Consider the following 21,919-nt stretch of genomic DNA (forward strand, 5'->3'; position numbering starts at 1 on the left):
ATGAAAGGATAAGTTCTGTCTATTTTCTTCACTTGTTGTATGATAGCCAAGTGAGAATCTACTCATTTAGATGTGGAAGCACGTAAGTGATGTGTTAAACATGCCATTTAGCAAAGTTTATATGTTGCAGTGTGCGGGATTGATTTGAAAGATAGGGAACCCTGGAGGAGTCTGTTGTTAAACCAGGCATGAATAGATGGGGGTCAGAATGAAGATGGGGGCAATGTTTATTGATGTTTCAGGTTGAAAAGTAGTACGACTTAGTAACACATTTTATTTAGGAGTAAAAGAAAGGGAAGAATCAAATATGGCACCAAAGTTTCCCACTTAGGTGACTGGAGTAACTCCAATACCAGCAAGATCTAAAACCTTTTAAGGTATTTGTACCAGCGCTAAAGGACAGGTGAGAATTCAGTTTTATATTACGGTAATTCCTCCCCACTAGTGAATTTCCCTTGCAAGAAATTTGAGCATTCTTTATTTTGACTTGACTGTTCCTTTACAGCTGCTGGGAGAAATTTAGATCCATAATGTCAATTATAAGTCCCTTCTGTTGAGAAGAATAAGAATAAAGGGGGCTAGGGGTTAAATATAGAAGAGTGGAGGGTTAAAGCAGATGTCAGATAATGAGTAGGTGTTTGCAGGGAAGCTTTGAGAAGAAAAAAGTCAAATGTGTTCCACTGATGTCTGCGAGGCAGAAGGGAGCTCCGGTGTGCAAAAAACGGGATGGGATCACAGAGCTGCAACTTCTAAGCCCTAAAATAAGAAAAATATTCACAACTTTAACAGAGGGCCATACCAAAAGAAGAAAAAAAAGCCTTTTACTAAGTTTGTAAACTGTAGCAGAGGAAGATTAAAGCTCCAGCCTCCTTTTTGAAACTAAAAACCTTCTAGTGAGGAAGTAGAAAGTATTAGTAATGATCTTATCGCCAACTTAAGATATAGAGAATCATTAATATTATTCTTATTTAATATTTTGTCTTTAACATTTTCTTTTATTGAATATAAAATTATTTTAAGGTCTTTTGTGGGTACATTATCAACTTTAGTCCCCCAATCTTACGTGTTCTGTAAGGAATCTGCTTTTTAGTTAGGAATTTGCTTGTTATTGAGACAGTCCCTGTAGCTCAGCTAGACTGATGTTTATAAGTTTGTGAGGGTAAAAGTCTTATCTCAATGATTTTATTTACTTATATTCTCTTTTTTAAACTTTTTTTTTTTTAAAGATTTTATTTTTTTTCCTTTTTCTCCCCAAAGCCCCCCGGTACATAGTTGTATATTCTTAGTTGTGGGTCCTTCCAGTTGTGGCATGTGGGACGCTCCCTCAGCGTGGTTTGATGAGCAGTGCCATGTCTGCACCCAGGATTCGAACCAATGAAACACTGGGCCGCCTGCAGCAGAGCGCGCGAACTTAACCACTCGGCCACAGGGCCAGCCCCTCTTTTTAAAACTTTTTACTATGGAAAATTTAAAACATATTAAAAAACAGTGAAATAGTGTAATGAATCCCTCTGTACTCATCACCCAGCTTTGAATATTAACAACTCATGGTCAGTCTTTTTTTTCTGTAACCCTCCACTCTGTTTGGAAGCACACCCCCAGCATGTCATATGTAAATTATATCTCGTCAGTGCTAAGATTTCGCTGATTACGCCATAATTTTTTTTAAACAGTGTTCAAATCAGGATCCAAACAAGAGCCACACATTGGAATTGATTGATAAGGCTCTTAATCTGTTTAATCTATTTTTAATCCCCTTCCATCTTTTTTCCCCCCTTGCAATTTATTTCTTGAAAATAAATATATATGGAAAACTGATGTCATCTGTCCTGTAGTTTTCCACAGTTTGTGTTTTGGTAGGTGAATGCCATGGTGTCATTTGATATTGTTCTGTTCCCTGGATTTTCTGTGAATTCATAGTTAGGACAAGAGTCTTGATCAGATTGAAGTTTGAAGATTACTTCTAAACGTGCTTTGCCTTTCATTCATGTTGCCTTCTTATGCCTTTTCTTGTTAAAGTCTAAATTTCTTCTGATTTTATGAAATAGAAAAAGACTAATGTCTCATTAGCTATTACCAGCTTTAGTTAATATCCAAACCCTGTACAGCCTCAGAGTTAAGACCCTACAATATTATGATGTTAATGTCAATTATGCTTTAAAAAATAAAAGTATTTTATAAATAATTTTCAAACATTTCATTTCGATAGGTGGGAATTTGAAGAATCTGAAGAAGATCCAGTGACAAGTATCCCATACCAACTTCAGAGGCTTTTTGTTTTGTTACAAAACAGCAAAAAGAGAGCAATTGAAACCACAGATGTTACAAGGAGCTTTGGATGGGATAGTAGTGAGGGTACTAATTCTCTTGTAATGCTAAGTATTTCCAATATTCAGAGGGGTTCTGGGAGACAGTATTATAAACAAATAATACATAGTAACAGCTTAATTAACTTTACCTTAAACCTTTTCATTCCTTTTTGCTGGGATTTAAAAATAACTTATTTTTGAAATTTAATCTCTGAGGGTAAATTTTTCATGAATTAAAATGTTCTTGTAAAATAAATTTAGTTATACTCTATTTTTATGTACTTAAACTAAAATTTTTAAAATTTGTCATCTTAGATTTTTCTTAATATATTTTTTAACTCTACAGTGAAAAAAAAAGCAGAAATAGCAAATAGTGTGGCACCATAAAGCATGTTATTTATAAAATGCTGATATCTCTTGATTCTTTTCCTTGTGATTGCCTTTTCATGACTGTAGTGTATATTTTGTGTTCTTTTTAAGTTGAACATTATTTTGTGTAAACTTTTCCATATTTCTGACAAATTTGCTTTTAAACAGCAAGTTAATGTTTTATTACATTACACTTATTGCTATTTTTATTGAATTTTGTCTTAAAATAGCTTGGCAGCAGCATGATGTACAAGAACTGTGCAGAGTCATGTTTGATGCTTTAGAGCAGAAATGGAAACAAACAGAACAGGTAAGTCACCTCTCTCAGTGGAGGCGAGTGCTTTCTAATAAATCATTCATTACCTTAAAGTGGCTTTTATTCTCGTGGAGCGTCTTAAACCTTGGGCATTAGTCAGTTGGTAAAGTACCAAATGAGGAATTGAAAGTACTGGGTTCTCACTTGGCCATTCACTGAGTCGTAAAGATCCTCAGTAAACACCCTGGACCTCAGTTTCTTCATCTTTAAAATAAGCAAGTTGGAACTTATTATCTAGATGGTCTCTTCTTAGCTAAAAACTATGTAATTCATATATATACATATATATGTGTGTGCTTATATACATTTTGGGGGGATGATTTTTGAACAGTATTTTCAGATATTTACCAAGTAAATTATACGTCTTATAATCTGTAGCACATTATAATGTATATTTATCAAGTTTTACCTTTGTTTTGACCAATGAGGTATAGTCATATTCTTTTGACATTTAGAATCCTGGTTAATCTGACCCTATTCTTCTTACCAGCTGGAAAGAGGAAGAGTTGAGAAGTGAGCAGAACACTAGACATATCATTGGGATGAACTGGGTAGGGCTCAGGACCCACTCAGAGGAGGGTTTATACTGAATGTAGTGATAGGGGATCAGAGGGCTAGTGTAGGGGAAGAATCTGGAACATAGCCGAGAGGGTCTGCTCTCTGATTGGAACTATTATGATGGCTTGGACCAGAGTTTTTCAAACTGTAGATTGTGATCCATTCATGGGTTATGAAATCAGTTTAGTGAATCCACACCAGCACTTTAAAAAAATGGAATAGAATAGAAGAGTAGAAGAAAGAATCACATAAGTAAGGGTAAGTATTGTTTTATGCAACTTTTGTTACAGTTACGTGTACTGGGTTGCGATGTGAGTTAGTTTCTTACTGTGGGTTGCTGTCAAAACTGTTTGAAAAAACAGTGGAGTGCAGCACTTAGCAGTGCTCTCCCGGTGCAGAAGACATAATCAGATATGACCAGGGCAGGTGATTGAAGAAGACTTCATTAAATAAATAGTATTTGAGTAGACATGATGGTGGATCCTAGTTTGAAGGCTTTTAAGTCCTAGACATTTGAAGGGATGTAAATTTATGAAAAAGATAAACTGTAATATGCCTTCCTTCTTGTCTATTCTTACTTGAGATACTGAAAAAATCTTTAAGTTTGTTTAGTTTTCTGGTTTCTCTACATAGCCTTATGGAATTATATTTTAGTAACTTTATGTAGACAGTATTAGTGGCTGTTTCCTCTTTGCAGGGTCTGAAGTTACCATTCCCCTTGTTACATCCCTCTGTGGATCAGCACCTCCGTTAGGATCAGCTGGGGAAATTCCTCCTGAGTTCCCAAGTTTTGCTGGGAGATATGATTTTAGAAATCAGAACAAGTTATTGTGAGAGTGATGATTTGCGTATGTAAAGCTATAAAAACAGGCAGTTATTTAGCTGTGTAATATCAACGTGCCTAAAGTGATAGATTAGGATGTATTCTCATCCTAATGAAAAGATCATATGAAGTTTAATAACATAAGAAATGATTTCAACAAAACATTTTAATAGTGGAGTTTTTAGTAATATGAGAATTGAGATAGTTAAGTTTTGCACACTGATTCTTAATGTTAATCTAATTTTGTTGATTTTTAGTTGATTTTTGTCAAGACTTGATCTTTTAATAGAATTTTAGATAAATCTTCTTTTTTTTAAAGTTTTTTTTTTTTTTAATTTTTCTTTTTTTTCCCAAAGCCCCTCGGTACATAGTTGTGTTTTCCAGTTGTGGGTCCTTCCAGTTGCGGCATGTGGGATGCCGCCTCAGCGTGGCCTGACAAGCAGTGCTCTGTCCGCGCCCAGGATTCAAACAGGCGAAACCCTGGGCTGCCGAAGTGGAGGGTGGGAACTTAACCACTTGGCCACAGGGCTGGCCCCTAGATAAATCTTAAAGCATTCTAAAACTTCAACAGTAAGAATGAGTGTCCTTTTGAAACTCATTTTTAAAAACATGAATCATTGTGTTTTTACATATTTAAAAAATTATTTTTAAGGAACACTTTCTAAAATGTAAATTTTAAATTTCTTATTTTTAGGCTGATCTTATAAATGAACTATATCAAGGCAAGCTGAAGGACTACGTGAGATGTCTGGAATGTGGTTATGAGGGCTGGAGAATCGACACATATCTTGATATTCCTTTGGTCATCCGACCTTATGGGTCCAGCCAGGCGTTTGCTAGTGTGGTGTGTACCTTTCAGCTGACTGCTTGTGTATCCATACACAGAATACATAATAGCACAGTGGTATAATCTGTCATAAGGTAAGTATCATCCTAGATACACCTTCTTGGGTTGTTAGTCATTCCTGCATTTAAACTAGCAAGATCTAGAAGATTTTTGACCCTTCAGTGAGTCCTAATAGTGCATGTATAAGAGGGAAGGTGAATGCAGATGTACTGCCTCTTGGCTCAGGGTTTATTCTTTCTGATAGGGGCTAACTTATTTCACTTTATCTTTTTTTTACCTGTAAACAGTATATTTTATAAATGCTATATTTATGACCACTTTTTGGATTGGAAAGTACTTTTTGTTTTGGGGACATTGCTTTGTTCTATACACTTTTATAATTGGAAAAATAATCTTTGATTTTTGGATAATCAGAGGACATATTTTTTAAAGGAGCATCCCAATTCTAAAATTTAATTTAAAAGCCATACTTTCTATATCAGCACAGGTAATTTGAAGAATCAGAACTATATATAATTAGTTTAATTATTTATATACTGAGTATCTAATTGGGAGATTATCTAAGATTTTCTCATTCTTCCTCTCGTTATCCATTTCTTAATTGCTTTTTGATAATGTTATTATTGCATTTTATCCTTATGTGTGTAACTACTTATACAAAAGGAGAGTCTTGGAAGGAGTTAAGTTGATATTTAAAATTAGAGAGTTCAGAAACAGTTGTTTGAAACTTATTATGAACCAAGGGAAACTTTCAGAGCTAAGTAAAACATTTAAAAAAGCAGAATTTCATCATGATGATGTTTTGGGTCTTGTTTATGCTGTTAACAAGCTGATGGGGGCTCGTAGCTAAAATCAGTGTTTTTAAACCAGATATGGTTTAGTCCTCTGGCCTCTGGGATGATTGATTCCCTTTGCTTTTTTTTATCCTGCTTTTATATGGCTATCAGGAAATAATCAGCAAGAAATTATGGAGTCAGTCAGTGGAGTCCAAAGTAAGAGACCTTTTCTGGATAGTGGAAGATCAAGTCTCCTTTCCTCCACTAGTTTTCAGTCTGCTTCCTGAATAGATTTGAAAAATGTTGTTTAATGTTTAATAGTACCCTTGTAAACTGCCATTCTAGGTATGTGAGCTTGCTGTTGCTTCCAGTGGCGAGTTTTGTTTTTTGTTTTTACTTTATTTATTTTGCCAGTTTAAGATAGAAGTGACATACTGAAAAATCATTGAAAATTGATTAATATTTGTCTTTCAATGACTTATTTGCTAACTCATTTTTAAATACTGGCATTTCATTAGTGAAATATACAAGGGAAATATTTGATAGTCCCAAGCATTATAGGATATTTTTTCTACTTTGTAAAAGTATTTTTTATGAAAAATTTTTCTTTTATACATTCAGTTTAGCTTTTTTACATATTAACTGAATGTTGAGGAGGCTAGTTTTATTTGTGTTGTTATATTGCATTCTTATATTTGAGTATTCAACAAATATAAGTGCTTAGCTAAATCTTTATGTCATTATTTATTTAGCTACTGAATTGCCACCACTCTCCAAGTACGTTATAGAAACAGCAGTGGAGCAAATGGGAGGATACTTTTGGAAAAGTAAAAAAAGTTACATTTCTAAATGGATTTCTCCAAAGGTAGTCCTCCCTTGTTGGACGTATGGTGGTGGTGGTAGGGGTGGTGGTGATTCAGTGGAAATTGGAAGTTACAGCTGGGAAGCAGTCTGTGAGCAGATTTATAACACACATGCGCTAATAGGGCTTGCGGAAGGGAATTTAAAACTTCCTCAACTTTGCTGGAATCTCTTGAGGGAAATTACAGCAGGTGAAACTACCCAAGATAGGGGTTCTAAGGAGGATACTACCTTCAGAGAACTTTAGTTAGAGGTAAGTGATTTCCTATTGTTTTCTGAATTCAAAACCTATAACCTACACTTCGTAATCCACAGAAATCATCACACAGCATCTAAAATTTGTTTTATATCACTGTGTGCCATTGTGTATTTTGTAAATTCTATGTGTTTTAGGAAGAATTTGGTATAAATGTGGATTGTAAAAATCTAGTTAAAAGAAACGTTATAAAATCTTGTTCAGACTATATATAATATTTGGCCTTAATGTGAACCAAACTGTTTTTAAATTTATTTTCCTAATTTATTAATGGACTCTGGCATTTTTGTTTTATTGGATATACACACACACATATATACACATATCTGCATACATACACACACAACATCGATGGTTACATGCTCTGTTTATTGTATGTTCTGTTCAGTGAGTCTCAATATTATAGATATGTGCATATAGTGAAGTTAATACCTGATGCTTAATTTCAGTTAGTGTGAGGTTCTGTTAAAAACTTAAATTTTTTCTTTTAACCTTTATCTGAAATATCCAATTTCTAGAGTCATTTTATCTCCATGCAAATAAATTAACTTGGGAATAGTATTTCAGATTAAAATATGAATGGAATTAGCACTTAGCTAATTTATCGTTATAACATCTATAGTCGCTTTTTATGGTCTTTTCCAGGATGATTGATAGACTGTTTTTTTAATGAGTGCTAAAAATTGCCTAAAGTTGAAAAAAAAGCTTTTCATCACAATATTTTTATTGAATTATTTTTTAGTTCTTGTAACTATGATATTTATTAAATTTCTGGTCTTCGTTTTACTTGGCCAAGTAGGCAATCAATAGTTAAGGGCGCTTCTGCCATTCTCTCTCCCCCTCTCAGGTTGGGTTCTGTTCCACACTGGTCTGCAGTGGAATTTAACAGGTGTTCAGGAGAAAACTTCTTTGATTAAATAAATCTGGGAAACTGTGTAACTATAATCCTCTTTGGGAAGTTCACAGTGCATATTTTATTTAAAATGCCCAGAAGATTCCTGTAGTAGAGAAATTTAACTGTGTTTGACTTAGCGTTGTCTTTCTCTATGGGATATCTGTTGATATTTCAAGGGACGCTTGGATTCTGAGGAACGTATTTTGGGAAGTTCTACATTAGATTAACGTGATTTAAGGAATATCTCTACTGTGTTACATTAACATTTATGTCCTTGGAATGTTGAGGGGGAATGAGAATACTGAAATATTTGTTATAATTTCCAATTGTTTTACGTATTTTGTTATTAATCCTAAAATATTAATATCAGCTGAAAAATTACTGTATTAGTCTTTAAAAATTTTGTTCTTAATGATTTATTAGGTAGTTGGAACCTTTTCTTTTCACTGATTAGAGCTGTCTATATAAAATCAATCTCTGAATTTCATAATCAAAAAACCTTATTGCCAAGCACATTTGAGAATGTATTATTATAAGGAGACAGTCTTAAACATATTCTAATGATACATAAAAATTGGAATTATAATTTTTTATGAAATTAGGAAAGCATATTTCATAAATAAGACAAAAAGGATATAGCCTTATATGTTTGACATTAACTAGGGAAGTGCTTTTCTATTTAACAGTAAAATTTTAGACACTATATTTTTATGGGTATCTTTTGTCATATTACGTATTTATTGAGTTGCCTACTCTGTGGCAGGCACTGTTGTAGGCCATTTTCTATTAGGATATTTTTATTCTTTTATTGGGTAAGTTTATTTAAGTATCTGTCTATTATTACAAAATATGTTCAAAAGTCTGACATTGGGTTTAGCCTCACAGTTCCATACAGTGTCTTTGGGAAGATCAGATTATGTAAAAGACTTTTGTTCCCTAAGTAAACATAGTTTGATGATTATTTTAAAATTTTGAAAAGAAAACTGTTAAATTCATAAGTATTTATGAAATCATAACCGTTTCAAGTGTTTAATATACACAAGTTTATATCATAAGTCCTACCCTGATTTAACAGGTGGTTTGGACGTTCTTATATGGCTGACTCAGCCACATATCTCATTTGGATAGCAGAGTGGTCCAGATTTGTCCAAATATGTAAGCAATACGTAGAGAAAAATCTCTTCAACAGACTCTACCCTCATTTTTCCAGAAATTTGTGTGGTTGGACGTAGTGGGAACCAGTTTAAAAAGTGGGGACTTCTGCTTTCAGGAAAATGGAGTAGATGTACATTGCCCTATTCCCCCCCCAAAACCATTGAAAATCTTGAACATTATATATAAAATAAACATAAGACGACTCTGAAAGGTGGAGAAAAGGCATAAAGACTAGGGACCTCAGGACTGAAGGAATGACATGGGGTGAGTTCCCTGTGTTTTCTTTTTGCCTAATATATCCCAGACTTGGAGCTGAAGAAATTGGCAGCCAGGAAACAGTAACAGGCACAGACTAAAAAGCCTGCTCTCTCTAACCAAAAGACCAAGAAAGGGACAGCATAGCAAGGCAGAAAACTTTTAGACTATAACCACTCTGTTCTAGCCAAACATCACAGAAAGACTGTGGCCCCTGCCCCAACCCCTGCCAGCCAAGGCTAAGTAGGGATCCTAGACTTGCACCCTCATGAAGTTGTAACAAGGTTTTGCAAGCCCCCACCAGGGTGGTTTCAGAGAAGGCTGAGTAGGGAGCCAGGAGTCTCATCCCTTTCCGGCAGTCATAAACCTCCCTATTGCCATTCTTCTGTTTCTCTGGTTCACTGTCATTGGAGACCACATGGGAAGCCTGGCCTTCCACCTGGCAGTAAAGAGATGCTGCTTTCCCTCCCCACTGGAGTGAAGTCAGAGGAGGCCTAGTGGAGATTCAGGACTTTCACTACCTCCCAGTGGTCAAGAGGCTAGCCCATCCCACCTGTGGTGTCAATGAGGCCACAAGGGGAGCAGTAATGAGACACTCCTGCCCCTCACAGCCAAGGTGATAGTAGCAGAGGCCTACTGAGCCTCCAGAATCCCCACCCTTGCTCAGCAGTAATGAGGAACTCCTCCCCACCTTGGGTGTCAACAGAGGCCAAGTGGGAAACCTAGACTTGTACTTCCACCTGAGAGTAGTAAGGCAGGGACCCTTTCCCCGGCTGGAGCAGTGTCTAAGGAAGCCAGCTAACCCAGAAGATTTAAATAGGGTCCAGAATCTCATAGCATAATATCCAGGTTTCAATAAAATATCTAGGTTTCAATTAAAAAAAGATCACTTTACATATTAAGAACCAGGAAAATCTCACTTTGGATGAAAGGAGAGGCAATCAGTAGACACAAGCACTAAGATGACAGATGTTAGAATTATCTGACAAATATTTTAAAGCAGGCATCATAGAAGTACTTCAGTGAGAGATTCCAAACCCACTTGAGACAAATGAGAAAATAGAAAGTCTAAGGGAAGAAATGGCAGATAAAAAGAAAAGTCAGATGGAAATTTAGAAATGAAAAATGCAGTAACCAAAATAAAAAACACAATGGATAGGCTCAACAGCAAAATGGAGGAGACAGTGGAAAGAATCAGTGAGCTTGAAGATAGAGTAACAGAAATTGCCCAATCTAAACAGCAGAGAGAAAATAGATGAAAAAAGAAAAAGGTCCTCAGGGACCTATGAGACTATAACAAAAGATCTAACATTTGTGTCATTGAAGTCCTGGAAGGAGAGGAAAAAGAAGACAGGGCTGGAAAAATACTCAAAGAAATAGTGGCTGAAAACTCCCCAAATTTGGCAAAAGGCATAAATCCACAGATCCAAGAAGCTCAGCAAACCCCAAACCAGATAAACCAAAAGAACTCTAACCAAGTCCAATTATAGTCACACTTCTGAAAACTAAAGATGAAGAAAATATCTTGAAAGCAGTGAGTGAGAAAAGGTAGCTTTTCTTATAAGGGAAAAACACCCTGATTTCTCAAAAATAGATTTGTTATCAAAAACTTTGGAGGCCAGAGGGAAGTGGCACATTTTTCAGGTGTTGAAAGAAAACTGTCAACTAGAGTCTTGTGCTCAGTGGAAATACTCTTCAGGAATGAAGGGGAAATCAAGACATTCTTAGATGAGGGAACAGTAAGAGAATTTGTCACCAGCAGATCTACCTTTAAGAAATGGCTAAAGAAAATTCTCTAAACAGAAAGGAAATGATAAAAGGAAGGCATCTTGGAACATTAGGAATGAAGAAAGAACAAAGTAAGCAAAAATCTGATAAAAACATTAGGCTTTCCTTCTCCTCCTGAGTTCTCTAAATTATGTTTGATGATTGGACCAAAATTATGACACTGTCTGATGTGGGTCTAAATATATGTAGAGGAAATATTTAAGACAATTATATTATAAATGGGAGAGAGTAAAAAGACATAAAGGGAGGTAAGATTGCTATGCTTCACTTGAACTGATAACAGGATGGCACCAGTAGACTGATCAAAGTTATGTGTATATAATATAATACCTATAGCAACCACTGAAAAAGAGAGACACTCAAAAACACTATGTGTAGGGGCCGGCCCCATGGCCGAGTGGTTAAGTTCACGCGCTCCACTGCAGGCGGCCCAGTGTTTCGTTTGTTCGAATCCTGGGCGCAGACATGGCACCACTCATCAAGCCACGCTGAGGTGGCATCCCACATGCCACAACTGGAAGGACCCACAACTAAGAATATACAACTATGTACCGGGGGGCTTTGGGGAGAAAAAAGGAAAAAAAAAAAGCAAACACTATATGTAAGTCAAAATAGAATTCAAAAAATGTTCAAGTACTCCACAGGAAGACAGGAGAAAGAAAACAAAGAAAAAAACTAAAGTAGTGGACTTAGTTACATGTAAATGGTCTAACTATACCAAAAGGCAGAGATCAGCATATTAGATTAAAAAAACAGAACCCAGTAGTATGCTATCTACAGAAAACTCTGTTTAAATGTGTTGGTATAGGCAGATTGAAAGTAAAAGGATAGAAAATAATGTCTCATAAACATTAATCAAGAAGAATGAGGAATGACTGTATTAACATCAGATAAAGTAGACTTCAGAGCAAAGAAAATTATACTAGAGACAGAGAATGGCATTATACAATGATAAAAAGGTCAATCTGTCAAGAAGACAGCAATCCTAAATGTATGTGTACCACATAATAGAGGTGCAAAATATATGAAGCAAAAACTGTCCAAACTGAGAGGAGAAATTGACAAATCTACATTTGTGGTTGGAGACCTCAGTGCCCTTCTCTCAATAATTGATAGATAGACCCTCCAGACAGAAAATTAGCAAAGATATAAAACTCAACACCATCAACTAACAGGATTTAATAGACACTTATAAAACCCTCCACTCAACATAACAGAGTACACATTCCTTTCAAGTGCCTGTGGACTATATATACCGGGATAGACCATACTCTGAGCTGTAAAACAAACCTCAACAAACTTAAAAGAATTAAAATCATAGAGTGTGTGTTTTTCAACCACAATGGAATCAAATTGAAAATCAATAACAGAAAGATAACTGGAAATTACAAAACACTTGAAAATAAACAACGCACTTCTGAATAATTCATGAATCAAAGAGGAAGTCTCAAGGGAAATTTAAAAAGGTACTTTGAACTGAATGAAAGTATATCATAAATTTTGAGACACAGCTAAAGCAATACTGAGAGGGAAACTTATAGCATTAAATGCTGACCTTTAGTGAAATGCTTACATTAGTAAAAAAGAGGAAAAGTTTTGAATCAATTAGACTTCACATAACCTGGAAAAATAAGAGCAAAAGAAACCCAAAGCAAGCAGAAAGAAGGACATAATAAAGAAAAGAGTAGAAATCAGTGAAATTGAAAACAGAAAAACCATAGGGGAAATCAATAAAATAGAGCTAATTCTTTGTAACAATCAGTTCAACTGACAAACCAGTAGCAAGACTGACAAAAAAAAAGAGAGAGAGAGAGAAGGACCGAGCCCCCGTGGCCTAGTGGTTAAATTTCCACACACTCTGCTTTGGTAGCCCAGGTTCACAGGTTCAGATCCCCAGCGGCAGACCTACTCCACTCACCAGCCACACTGTGGAGGTGTCTCACATACAAAAAAATAGAGGAGGATTGGCACAGATGTTAGCTCAGGGCAAATCTTTCTCAGCAGAAAAAAAGAGAGAGAGAAGACAGAAATTTCCAGTATTAGGAATGAAGTGAATACCACTACAGGCCTTGCAGACATCAAAAGGATAATAAGAGACTACAGTGACCAACTCTGCACGTATAAATTTGATAAATTAGATGAAATGAAGCAATACCTTGAAAAGCACAGACTACAACTCATCCAGTATGAATTAGATAATTTGAATAGCCCTGTAACTGTTATGGTATTAAATTAATTATTAAAAATCTCTCAAAAAGGAGATCCCCAAGTCAGGATGGTTTCACTGGAGACTTGTATCAAACATTTTAGAACAATGAATACTAATTCTACACAGTCTCTTCCAAAAAATAGAAATGGGGGGAACCCTTCCCAATATATTTGTCCCAAACCAGACAAAGACAGCTAAAAAGAAAAAACTATGACCAAGCCAATATCCTTAATGGATGTAGATCGGAAAATCCATACCAAGATATTAGCAGCTAGAATTAAGCAATATATAAAAAGGATTATATACCATGACCAAGTAGAGTTTATTCCAAGGATTCAAGACTGGTGAATGTTAAAAAAAAATTAATGAATGTAATCTATCAGAGAAATATTAACGGACAAAAGAAGAAAATTTGCATGATCACATCACTTGATTCACAGAAAGCACTTGACAAAATTCAATATCCACTCATGATAAGAACTCTCAGAAAACTGGAAATAGAGAGTAATTTTCTCAACTTGGTAAAGAACATATTCAAAAAACCTACAACTAACATAATACTTCATGGTGAAGGACTGAATGCTTTCTCCCTAGAATGTCAAGGTCATCTAGGCAAGGATGTCTGTTCTCATCACTCTTATTCCCATAGAACTACAAGTCCCAGCCAATACAATAAGGCAAGAAGAGGAAATAAAAGACATACCAATTAAAGGAATAAATAAAATTGTCTACCCCTTTTTTAGGTAACATTTTTTAATGGAGAAAATCCCAAGATATCTACCCAAAAACCCCCTAGAACGAAGAGAGTTTAGCAAGGTAGCAGGATATAAGATAAACCTACAAAAATCAATTGTATTTCAAAATACTAGCAAAGAATGTGTGGAAAGTGAAATTAAAAATCCAATACCATTTACAGTTGTGAAAAAAAGGAAACTTTAGATGTAAATCCAATAAAATGTGTACTGGACCTATGTGCTGGGAACTATGAACTCTGAAAAGAATATTTAAATAAATGAAGTGACATACTGTGCTCATTGATTGGAAGATTCGACATAGTAAAGATAGCAGTTCTCTCCAAAATTATATAGTTTTAATGCAGTTCCTCTTAAAATATGGCAACATTTTGTGATGATCTACATACAAGCTCATTCTAAAATTTAGTGTGGGAGGCAGAGGAACTAAAAGAGCTGGAATAGCTAAAAGAATTTTGTAAAAAGTAGAATAAAGTGGAAGAATTCAGTCTTGATTTCTTGACCTGCTCTTCAACTCATTATGTAGCTACAGTGGTATTGGTGGAGAGATAGAACTATAGATCAATGGAAGAGAATAGAAAACCCAGAAATAGGTCCACACAAATATGGCCGACTGATTTTTGAGAAGGCTCAAAAGCAGTTCAGTGGAGGAATGATGATATTTTCAACAAATAGTGCTGGAACAACTGGACATCTCTATGCACAAAAATGAACCTTTACTTAAACCTCTTATCTTGTACAAAAATTAGCTTAAAATGGATCATAGACTTAAACGTAAAATGTCAAGTTAAATTTTAGAAAAAAACATTTAAAAAAATTCTTCCAGATCTCGGGCTAAGCAACAAGTTTTTAGATTTGATACCAAAAGTACAATTCACAAAGGGGAAAATTGACAAATTGGATCTCATGAAAATTTAAAAACACTTCCTCTTTGAAAGCGCATGTGAAGAGGATAAAAAGCCACAGACTGGGAGAACACACTTGCAAACCACGTATCTGACCAAGGACTAATCTAGAATATATAAAGAAGTCTCAAAATATAGTGGTAAAAGAAATCGATTTAGACAATTGGCAAAAGACATAACATTTTATCAAAGAGGATATACAGATGTGAGATAAATCCAGGAAAAGATGTTCAGTATCACTAGGGAACTGCAAATTCAAAGCACGGTGAAGATAGCACTCTCTACGTCCAGAATGGCCAAAATGAAAAATAATGACAGTCCAGAAAGCTGGCAACAATGTAGAGAGACTGGATCACTCGTACATTCTTGCTGGGAGTGTGAAATGTTACAGGCAGTTTCTTGTAAAACTAAGCATGCACTTATCATAGACTCCAGCAGTTATTTGTCCCAGAGAAATGAAAACTTACGTAAATTTATGTTCACCCAAAAACCTGTACACGAATGTGCATAGTGTCGTCTTTGTTTTTAATATCCCCAAACTGGAATCAGCACAGATGTCTTTAGGAAGTGAATGATTTAACAAACTGCGGCTCATACAAACCATAGAATAAAACTCAGCAATAAAAAGGAGCAAACTATTGATACACATAAAAACTTGAATGAATCTCCAGGGAATTATGCTGAGTGAAAAAAGCCAGTCCCAAAAGGTTGTATATGATATGATTCCATTTATATAATATTTTTGATATGACAAAATTTTCAAACTAGGAGACAGATTAATCATTGCTAGAGCTTATAGATTTTCTGGGGCCGGGGGAAGGATGAGTAGGTGGTTACTAAAGAAGAGCAACACGAGGGATCCTTGTGGTGTAGGCACCGCTCAGTGTCTTGCCTAGTGGTGGATATGTGAACCTATGCCGCTGATCAAACTGTGTAGAACTTAGTACACAGACAAGTGAGTACACGAAAACTGGGAAACCGAGTGAGACAGGTGTGTTGTGTCAGTGCCAATATCCTGGTTGTGATAGTATACTATAGTTTTGCGAAATGTTACCTTTGGAGGATACTGGGCAAAGCATACAAGAGTTCTTTCTGTATTATTTCTTAGAATTATATGTGAATCTACAAGTATCTCAAAAATTGCAGTTAAAAAAGTTGATGGCTTAGGCAAAAGTATCTAGAGTTCTTTTCCTAGTTAAACAAAACAAAAACACAACTTAAAGTGTGTCTGGGAAAGATGATTGAATATATCTGTTGATGTATATCGTTAGCACAAAATCGCTAAGTACCTCAAAATGGGTTAGGAAATAGTTGTCAGTGGTGGTTCTGATTTATCTTTTTTTGTTCAATTTGAAAGATAAAGTATCATATTTTAACACTCATTTCTCCATTCAGAATAAAATAGGCAATGAATGATAGAGAAAGAATTTTATTAGGTTAATAGTTTAAAAAAGCAGGAGGATTTATAGGCAGTATAATTTCTTGGTTATATCTTTTGATTGCACTGTGCCTAGATTTTTTGCATTAACTGTAAAATTGTGATAAGTATTTTTTATTTGGAGAACTAAGGATGTAAGAATTCTCTGTGTTCTATTCTGAACTGTGAAAATGACAGAATCTTAAAAAAAAGTGCAGAATTACATTTTGTATAATAAATGAGGAGGAATAAGCTCTAGAAAATATTTTCACTCTGGAATGATGAAAAACCATCATAGTCGACCCAAAGCTGGTTTGGAAGCTTGACGCATGAATGTAACATACTCATGAGGATGGCTCATAGTAAGCAGTGCAGGTTTTTTGTCTGTATTAATAATGTAAAGTGTTTATAATATTTTGTTCCATTTTTATGATTCATAACTTATTTTTTAATATCTAAAATACTGTTTTGCATGATTTTTAGTTATCTTGTACATCATATTACGTGAAGATGGAAGTATATAGCCACATTAGCCCATCATTTACATAATTTATTTGTTGAATGGATGGATGAATTGAAGCTAATTTTTTTAACGGACTAATCTTAATTATATTTATCCTGGTAACAAATTGTTGAAACTATAGTAAGGAAGCTATAGGAAATTGTTAGTATAGCTTTAACTGGTTTCTCAATCTGAAAGATAATGGTGGCCACCTGAATCTGTCTATCTCCACACATCCTCCCAAAACACTGTAGAAGGTACGGGGTAGTTGGGTTTCATTTGTGTTCCTTCCGCATTAGTAGGAGACAGAATATCCTGAATTTCAAATTACCTGTGAGCAGCAAAATAATCACCAGGTTCTAAGAGAGCGTCCACTGCTGCTGTAAGCCTGTGTATGTGGAGAGTGGGAAGTGGGAAACTTTAGAGACTATGAAACAGAGAAGAGGGGATTGAAGGACATAAAATGGAGACAAAAGCATCCTCAAAAAGAGGAAGTACAACAGGGCGTGCCAAAGTCGTGGACATAGACTGAGACTTGGTAGTTGATACCAGCAGCTGTGAGGAGGGGGTTCTCGAGTGCGCAGAATTAGAAGTGGCGGCCTTGGAGGAATTTTCCTTTGGGGGAAGAAGGAGATGAACAGAGCAGGGGTGATGCCTCTGAGTCATAGCAGTGAAGAGAAAACAAGAAGAAAGAGAAAACTTAAGGGTCCTGCCAAATGAAAGAAGATCCCAGCCTCTCCCCTCCCATTTCCCGGTCAAGAGGCTGCCCTTCACTAAGTTGACAAGAGAAGGCACACTCTAGCTAAAGACTGCTCTCCACAGAATGACTAGGGGAAAATGAACCAAACTTAGCACCACCGTTAGAAGAAAACAGAAAATATGTGTTAAAGTATTCCACCTTATGAAAATCCCCCCCACCCAAAAAAAGACTTAGGAGAATAACCACAAAGTAGGATACTGTAACACAGTAGTCTAGACTAAATTAAATATTCTCAAACAAGCAAAACGAAACCTGGTATCCAAAAGTTTAAGGAGAGAAACAGATTAAAAAAACGGGTAGGAACACGAGAGTTGATCAAACTCAGTAAAGAAATTGAAGAAAAAGACAAAACTATGTTAGAAACAAAGAGTAAATTATAAAGTGCTCAAGAGAATAGAATGAAAGGAAAATCTAAGGAGGGACATCAAATGAAAATGAGATAAAGAAATTAAAAGTATCTCAAAGAAAATAATTGAAAGGTAAGACCGGCAACGGAAGTCCAACATAATTAAGAGTCTGTGAAGAAAAAAAACACAAGTGGGACAAAATTTGTAAGCTATAATCCAGGAAAACTTTCTAGGAATAAGGGAGATTTAGCTGTGCCTTTTGAAGGACCCACCGTGTACCTGGACCAGTTGACCTGGGATGATCGTCTCTGGGACATATTTTAGTAGACTGTTAAACTTTAAGGGTCAGTTGCACTGGCATCCTGTTTCTGAAGAGCAACGTGCAAGTCATGGCAACAGGGTAACAATTTCAAGAAACTCAAGGGAAGATTTGATCTCCAGCTGAGTTTCCCTTCGATTATGATGGCAATAGAAACCCAGTTTTGAACATGGAATATCGTCACCATGAGCCCTTCCTGAGAAGTTGATTAGAGGATGAGCTCCATCCAACCAAGAGATCCCCGGGGAAGCTGCAGCTAAAGGACTGTGAGCATTTCGTTTGTGCAGTTGTAAAGTTAAGGACTAAATAACACAAGAGTGGGGACATGGGTAGAAGAATAATATGAAAGATTACGTGTTAGAAAAGTACAAAGAATACCATTCCTTAAAAAGGAGAAGGGGGAAGGAAAGGGAAAGTAGAATAAGATCATAAACTATTGAGTGGGTAAGAGACAGGATACCATTTAAAACTGGCAGACTAGGCAGTAAAAGCTTGAGTAGGAAAAAAGGGGGGAAAAAAGAGTATTAAGGGCACCAACGAGTATAAATGCACTAGAGCCAAATTACTAACCTTCCTAAATACCAAAAGAAAATGTAATAAGTAGCAAGAAAACACACCACGTAGAGAAAGGAACACAGTAAATATTACTTAATACACGCAGTAATTATAGCATACAGCAGTGACTGAGATGAAACAAAACATATCAGTCATCAAATATAAATGGGCTTAAATTGCCTATGAAATGAAAAAGATTTTCAAGTTGGCTCATAAAGCAAACATCACATTAAAATTTGGTTTAAGCAAGAATCTATTAGTGCATGCTGAAGCCAGGGTGGAAAGTTTAAGGCTCAGGATTTTTGAGTGGTCTCCAAGGGTCTTTTATGAAGATTGATTATTAGCTGCAAGGAGAAAAGATAATAGCTGTATAGTAGAAAAACAGGACAACACCTTGAGCAGGTGATGAAAGTTAATATCACCGAGAAAGAGTTAGGGACGTCATGGCCTGTGACTGTGACAGCCTTAAAAGGACATATCACTAGTCTAATAAGGAATGAATCTAATCATGAAGAACATAACGGGTCCTACAAAAAAAATTTAAAGTCATGAAAGAAAGAAAGGCATTTCCTTTGTTCTAGACAAAGAAAATCTGAAGAGACAGACTGCCACATGCAATCTGTGATCCTGGATTTGTTTCTGTACAGGACAGGGAGAAATGCTATAAAGGACATTATTAGGAGAATTGACAATTGAAATATGGACTGACAAAAAGCACTTTATCAGTGTTAAATTTTCCTGAGTTTGATAACTCTACTGTATATGTAAGAATATCCTTATTCTTAAGAAGTCACATTAAAGTATTAAGAGGAAAAGCATGATGTGTGAACCTACTCTCAAATGGTTCAGAAAAATACATCATAATGTGTGTGTGGGTAGGAGAATGATGAAGCACACACGTAGCAAAATGTTAGAACTTGGTGAGTCTAAGTAGAAAGTTTATGGGAATTTTCTGTTCTTTAAATTTTTCTCTGAGTTTTAAATTAAACAACAACAAAAAGACAGCTCTAGCTATGAACTGTAAGCCAGAGACTAATACACCTTAGTTTAGTAAAATAGAATTTGAATTACATAAGTTTTCACTCTCCCCCACTCTTTTCTTAGATGTTAAGTGTTTTACCAATTCAAATTATGTCTATTGGAAAGCTTGACAAATTTGAAACCTATATCGGACTGTGTTAAGCTATAGATGTGATTTATATGAAAGCTTTTTTTTTTTTTTTTTTTGCTGAGGAAGATTGTCCTTGAGCTAACATCTATTGACAATCTTCCTCTTTTTGCTTGAGGAAGATTGTTGCTAAGCTAACATCTGTGCCAATCTCCCTCTATTTTCTATGTGTGACACCACCACAGCATGGCTCTATGAGTGGTGCATATGTCTGCACCCAGGATCCAAACCCGCAAACCCTGGGCTACCAAAGTGGAGTGCAGTCACTTAACCACTGTGCCATAGGCTGGCCCCTGGAAGGATTTTTTTTCTGTTATGTTTGTACAGAATTTGCTTTTTTTCATGCTTAAAATATGCTTCAGAGAAAAAAAATCATTTTCTGCATGTGTCCTTTGCTGTGACCTCCAGTAAAATGCTTGGTCATGTGGAAAACAGCTAATGCCCTCCCCGCCCCCTTGGTGATTCCTGGTGTTCTGAGAACAAAATAGGAGATAGATGAAGTTACAAGCATTTTTAATATCTTTTCATATTTTTGATCTTATTCCAAAATATTTTATCAAACAATATGTGGATAGTAGTTTTATAAGCTTTGCCAGCTATTTTATAATTAAGTCCGTTTTGCCAGATCAACCTCCTTTATTTATCTTTTTTTTTTTTTAAAGATTTTATTATTTCCTTTTTCTCCCCAAAGCACCCCGGTACATAGTTGTATATTCTTCGTTGTGGGTTCTTCTAGTTGTGGCATGTGGGACGCTGCCTCAGCGTGGTCCGATGAGCGGTGCCATGTCCGCGCCCAGGACTCGAACCAACGAAACACTGGGCTGCCTGCAGCGGAGCGTGGGAACTCAACCACTCGGCCACGGGGCCAGCCCCTCCTTTATTTATCTTTTGAGGAACAACTTGTTCTCTACCAAAAGAAAAATATTTGAAGATATTTTGTTTGTCTTAATGATTCCTTTTCTTTTCTTTATGTGTAATAAATATTGTTAGTAGTTCTGCTTAGACCATGTGTGAAGAAAAGAGATGACATCAAACAAAATTTGAGATTTATGCAATCTTACCTTACATGTTAACTAAAATTTGTTTTTTTGATTGTGAAAAATCAGTGATTAAAAATTAAAAATTGATTTTATGCCCACTGATTCTTCAACAGGAATTATGCTGAGTTTCTTGCTTTTGTCTTAAGGTTGTATGGAGAAAAAGAACCACACAGTTCCTTGCACTAGGTGAACAGCCCAGGAGCTCTCGTTGCATGTTTTCAGATGGAGCAGTATTTGACATGCAGTGAGAAGACTGCAGTGTTTTCCAGTCTTTGTAACTAGCGCAGTGGTGGCTTACTGACTGGCCCAAAGATAGTGCTTAAACGCGTCTATTAGGTTTCCCCACGGATGGGCAGCGGGAGTCCTTCAGAGTTCTGTGTTCTTTATTGCACTGTCGTCTCCCTTTACAAGATTGCAGTGACACATGTGCCTGCTTTTCTGAGAAGCACCGAACTCCTTTTCAGTCTAAAGATTGAGGATTTTTATTAGATTATTTAGCCAAACACCACAATGTAAAGCCAATAAAAATTAGCTAGAAACAACTGTGGTATGCAGTACTAGGAAAGGCAGATCTCATGCAGCATGAAATAAAGTAATTCTTTTTTTGCTCAGTTTTTATAAGGATAATTTTTTCCTTTTTGCACTTTGAGTTTCTAATTTTCTAGCCATTCTACTTATAAGTATTTGGTAACTGCAGTGTTTTTATATTCAGGGCTTTGTCATTAATATTATAATAT

At 35.8% G+C, this 21,919-nt stretch overlaps 1 protein-coding gene across 3 annotated transcripts in view; it reads left to right on the forward strand.

Moving 5' to 3' along the window:
* USP47 (ubiquitin specific peptidase 47) overlaps positions 1-21,919 on the forward strand; it is a 112,315-nt gene that overhangs the window by 55,725 nt on the left and 34,671 nt on the right. For all 3 annotated transcript variants that reach the window (XM_008542379.2, XM_008542370.2, XM_070626363.1), the window contains 3 exons: positions 2,210-2,355; positions 2,909-2,988; positions 5,070-5,219. In XM_008542379.2, coding sequence (XP_008540601.2) covers positions 2,210-2,355; positions 2,909-2,988; positions 5,070-5,219 — 376 coding nt within the window. The remainder of the gene's footprint in view (positions 1-2,209; positions 2,356-2,908; positions 2,989-5,069; positions 5,220-21,919) is intronic.

The sequence above is a fragment of the Equus przewalskii genome, chromosome 6, assembly GCF_037783145.1.
Source record: "Equus przewalskii isolate Varuska chromosome 6, EquPr2, whole genome shotgun sequence".
In the NCBI taxonomy this organism is placed as follows: domain Eukaryota; kingdom Metazoa; phylum Chordata; class Mammalia; order Perissodactyla; family Equidae; genus Equus; species Equus przewalskii.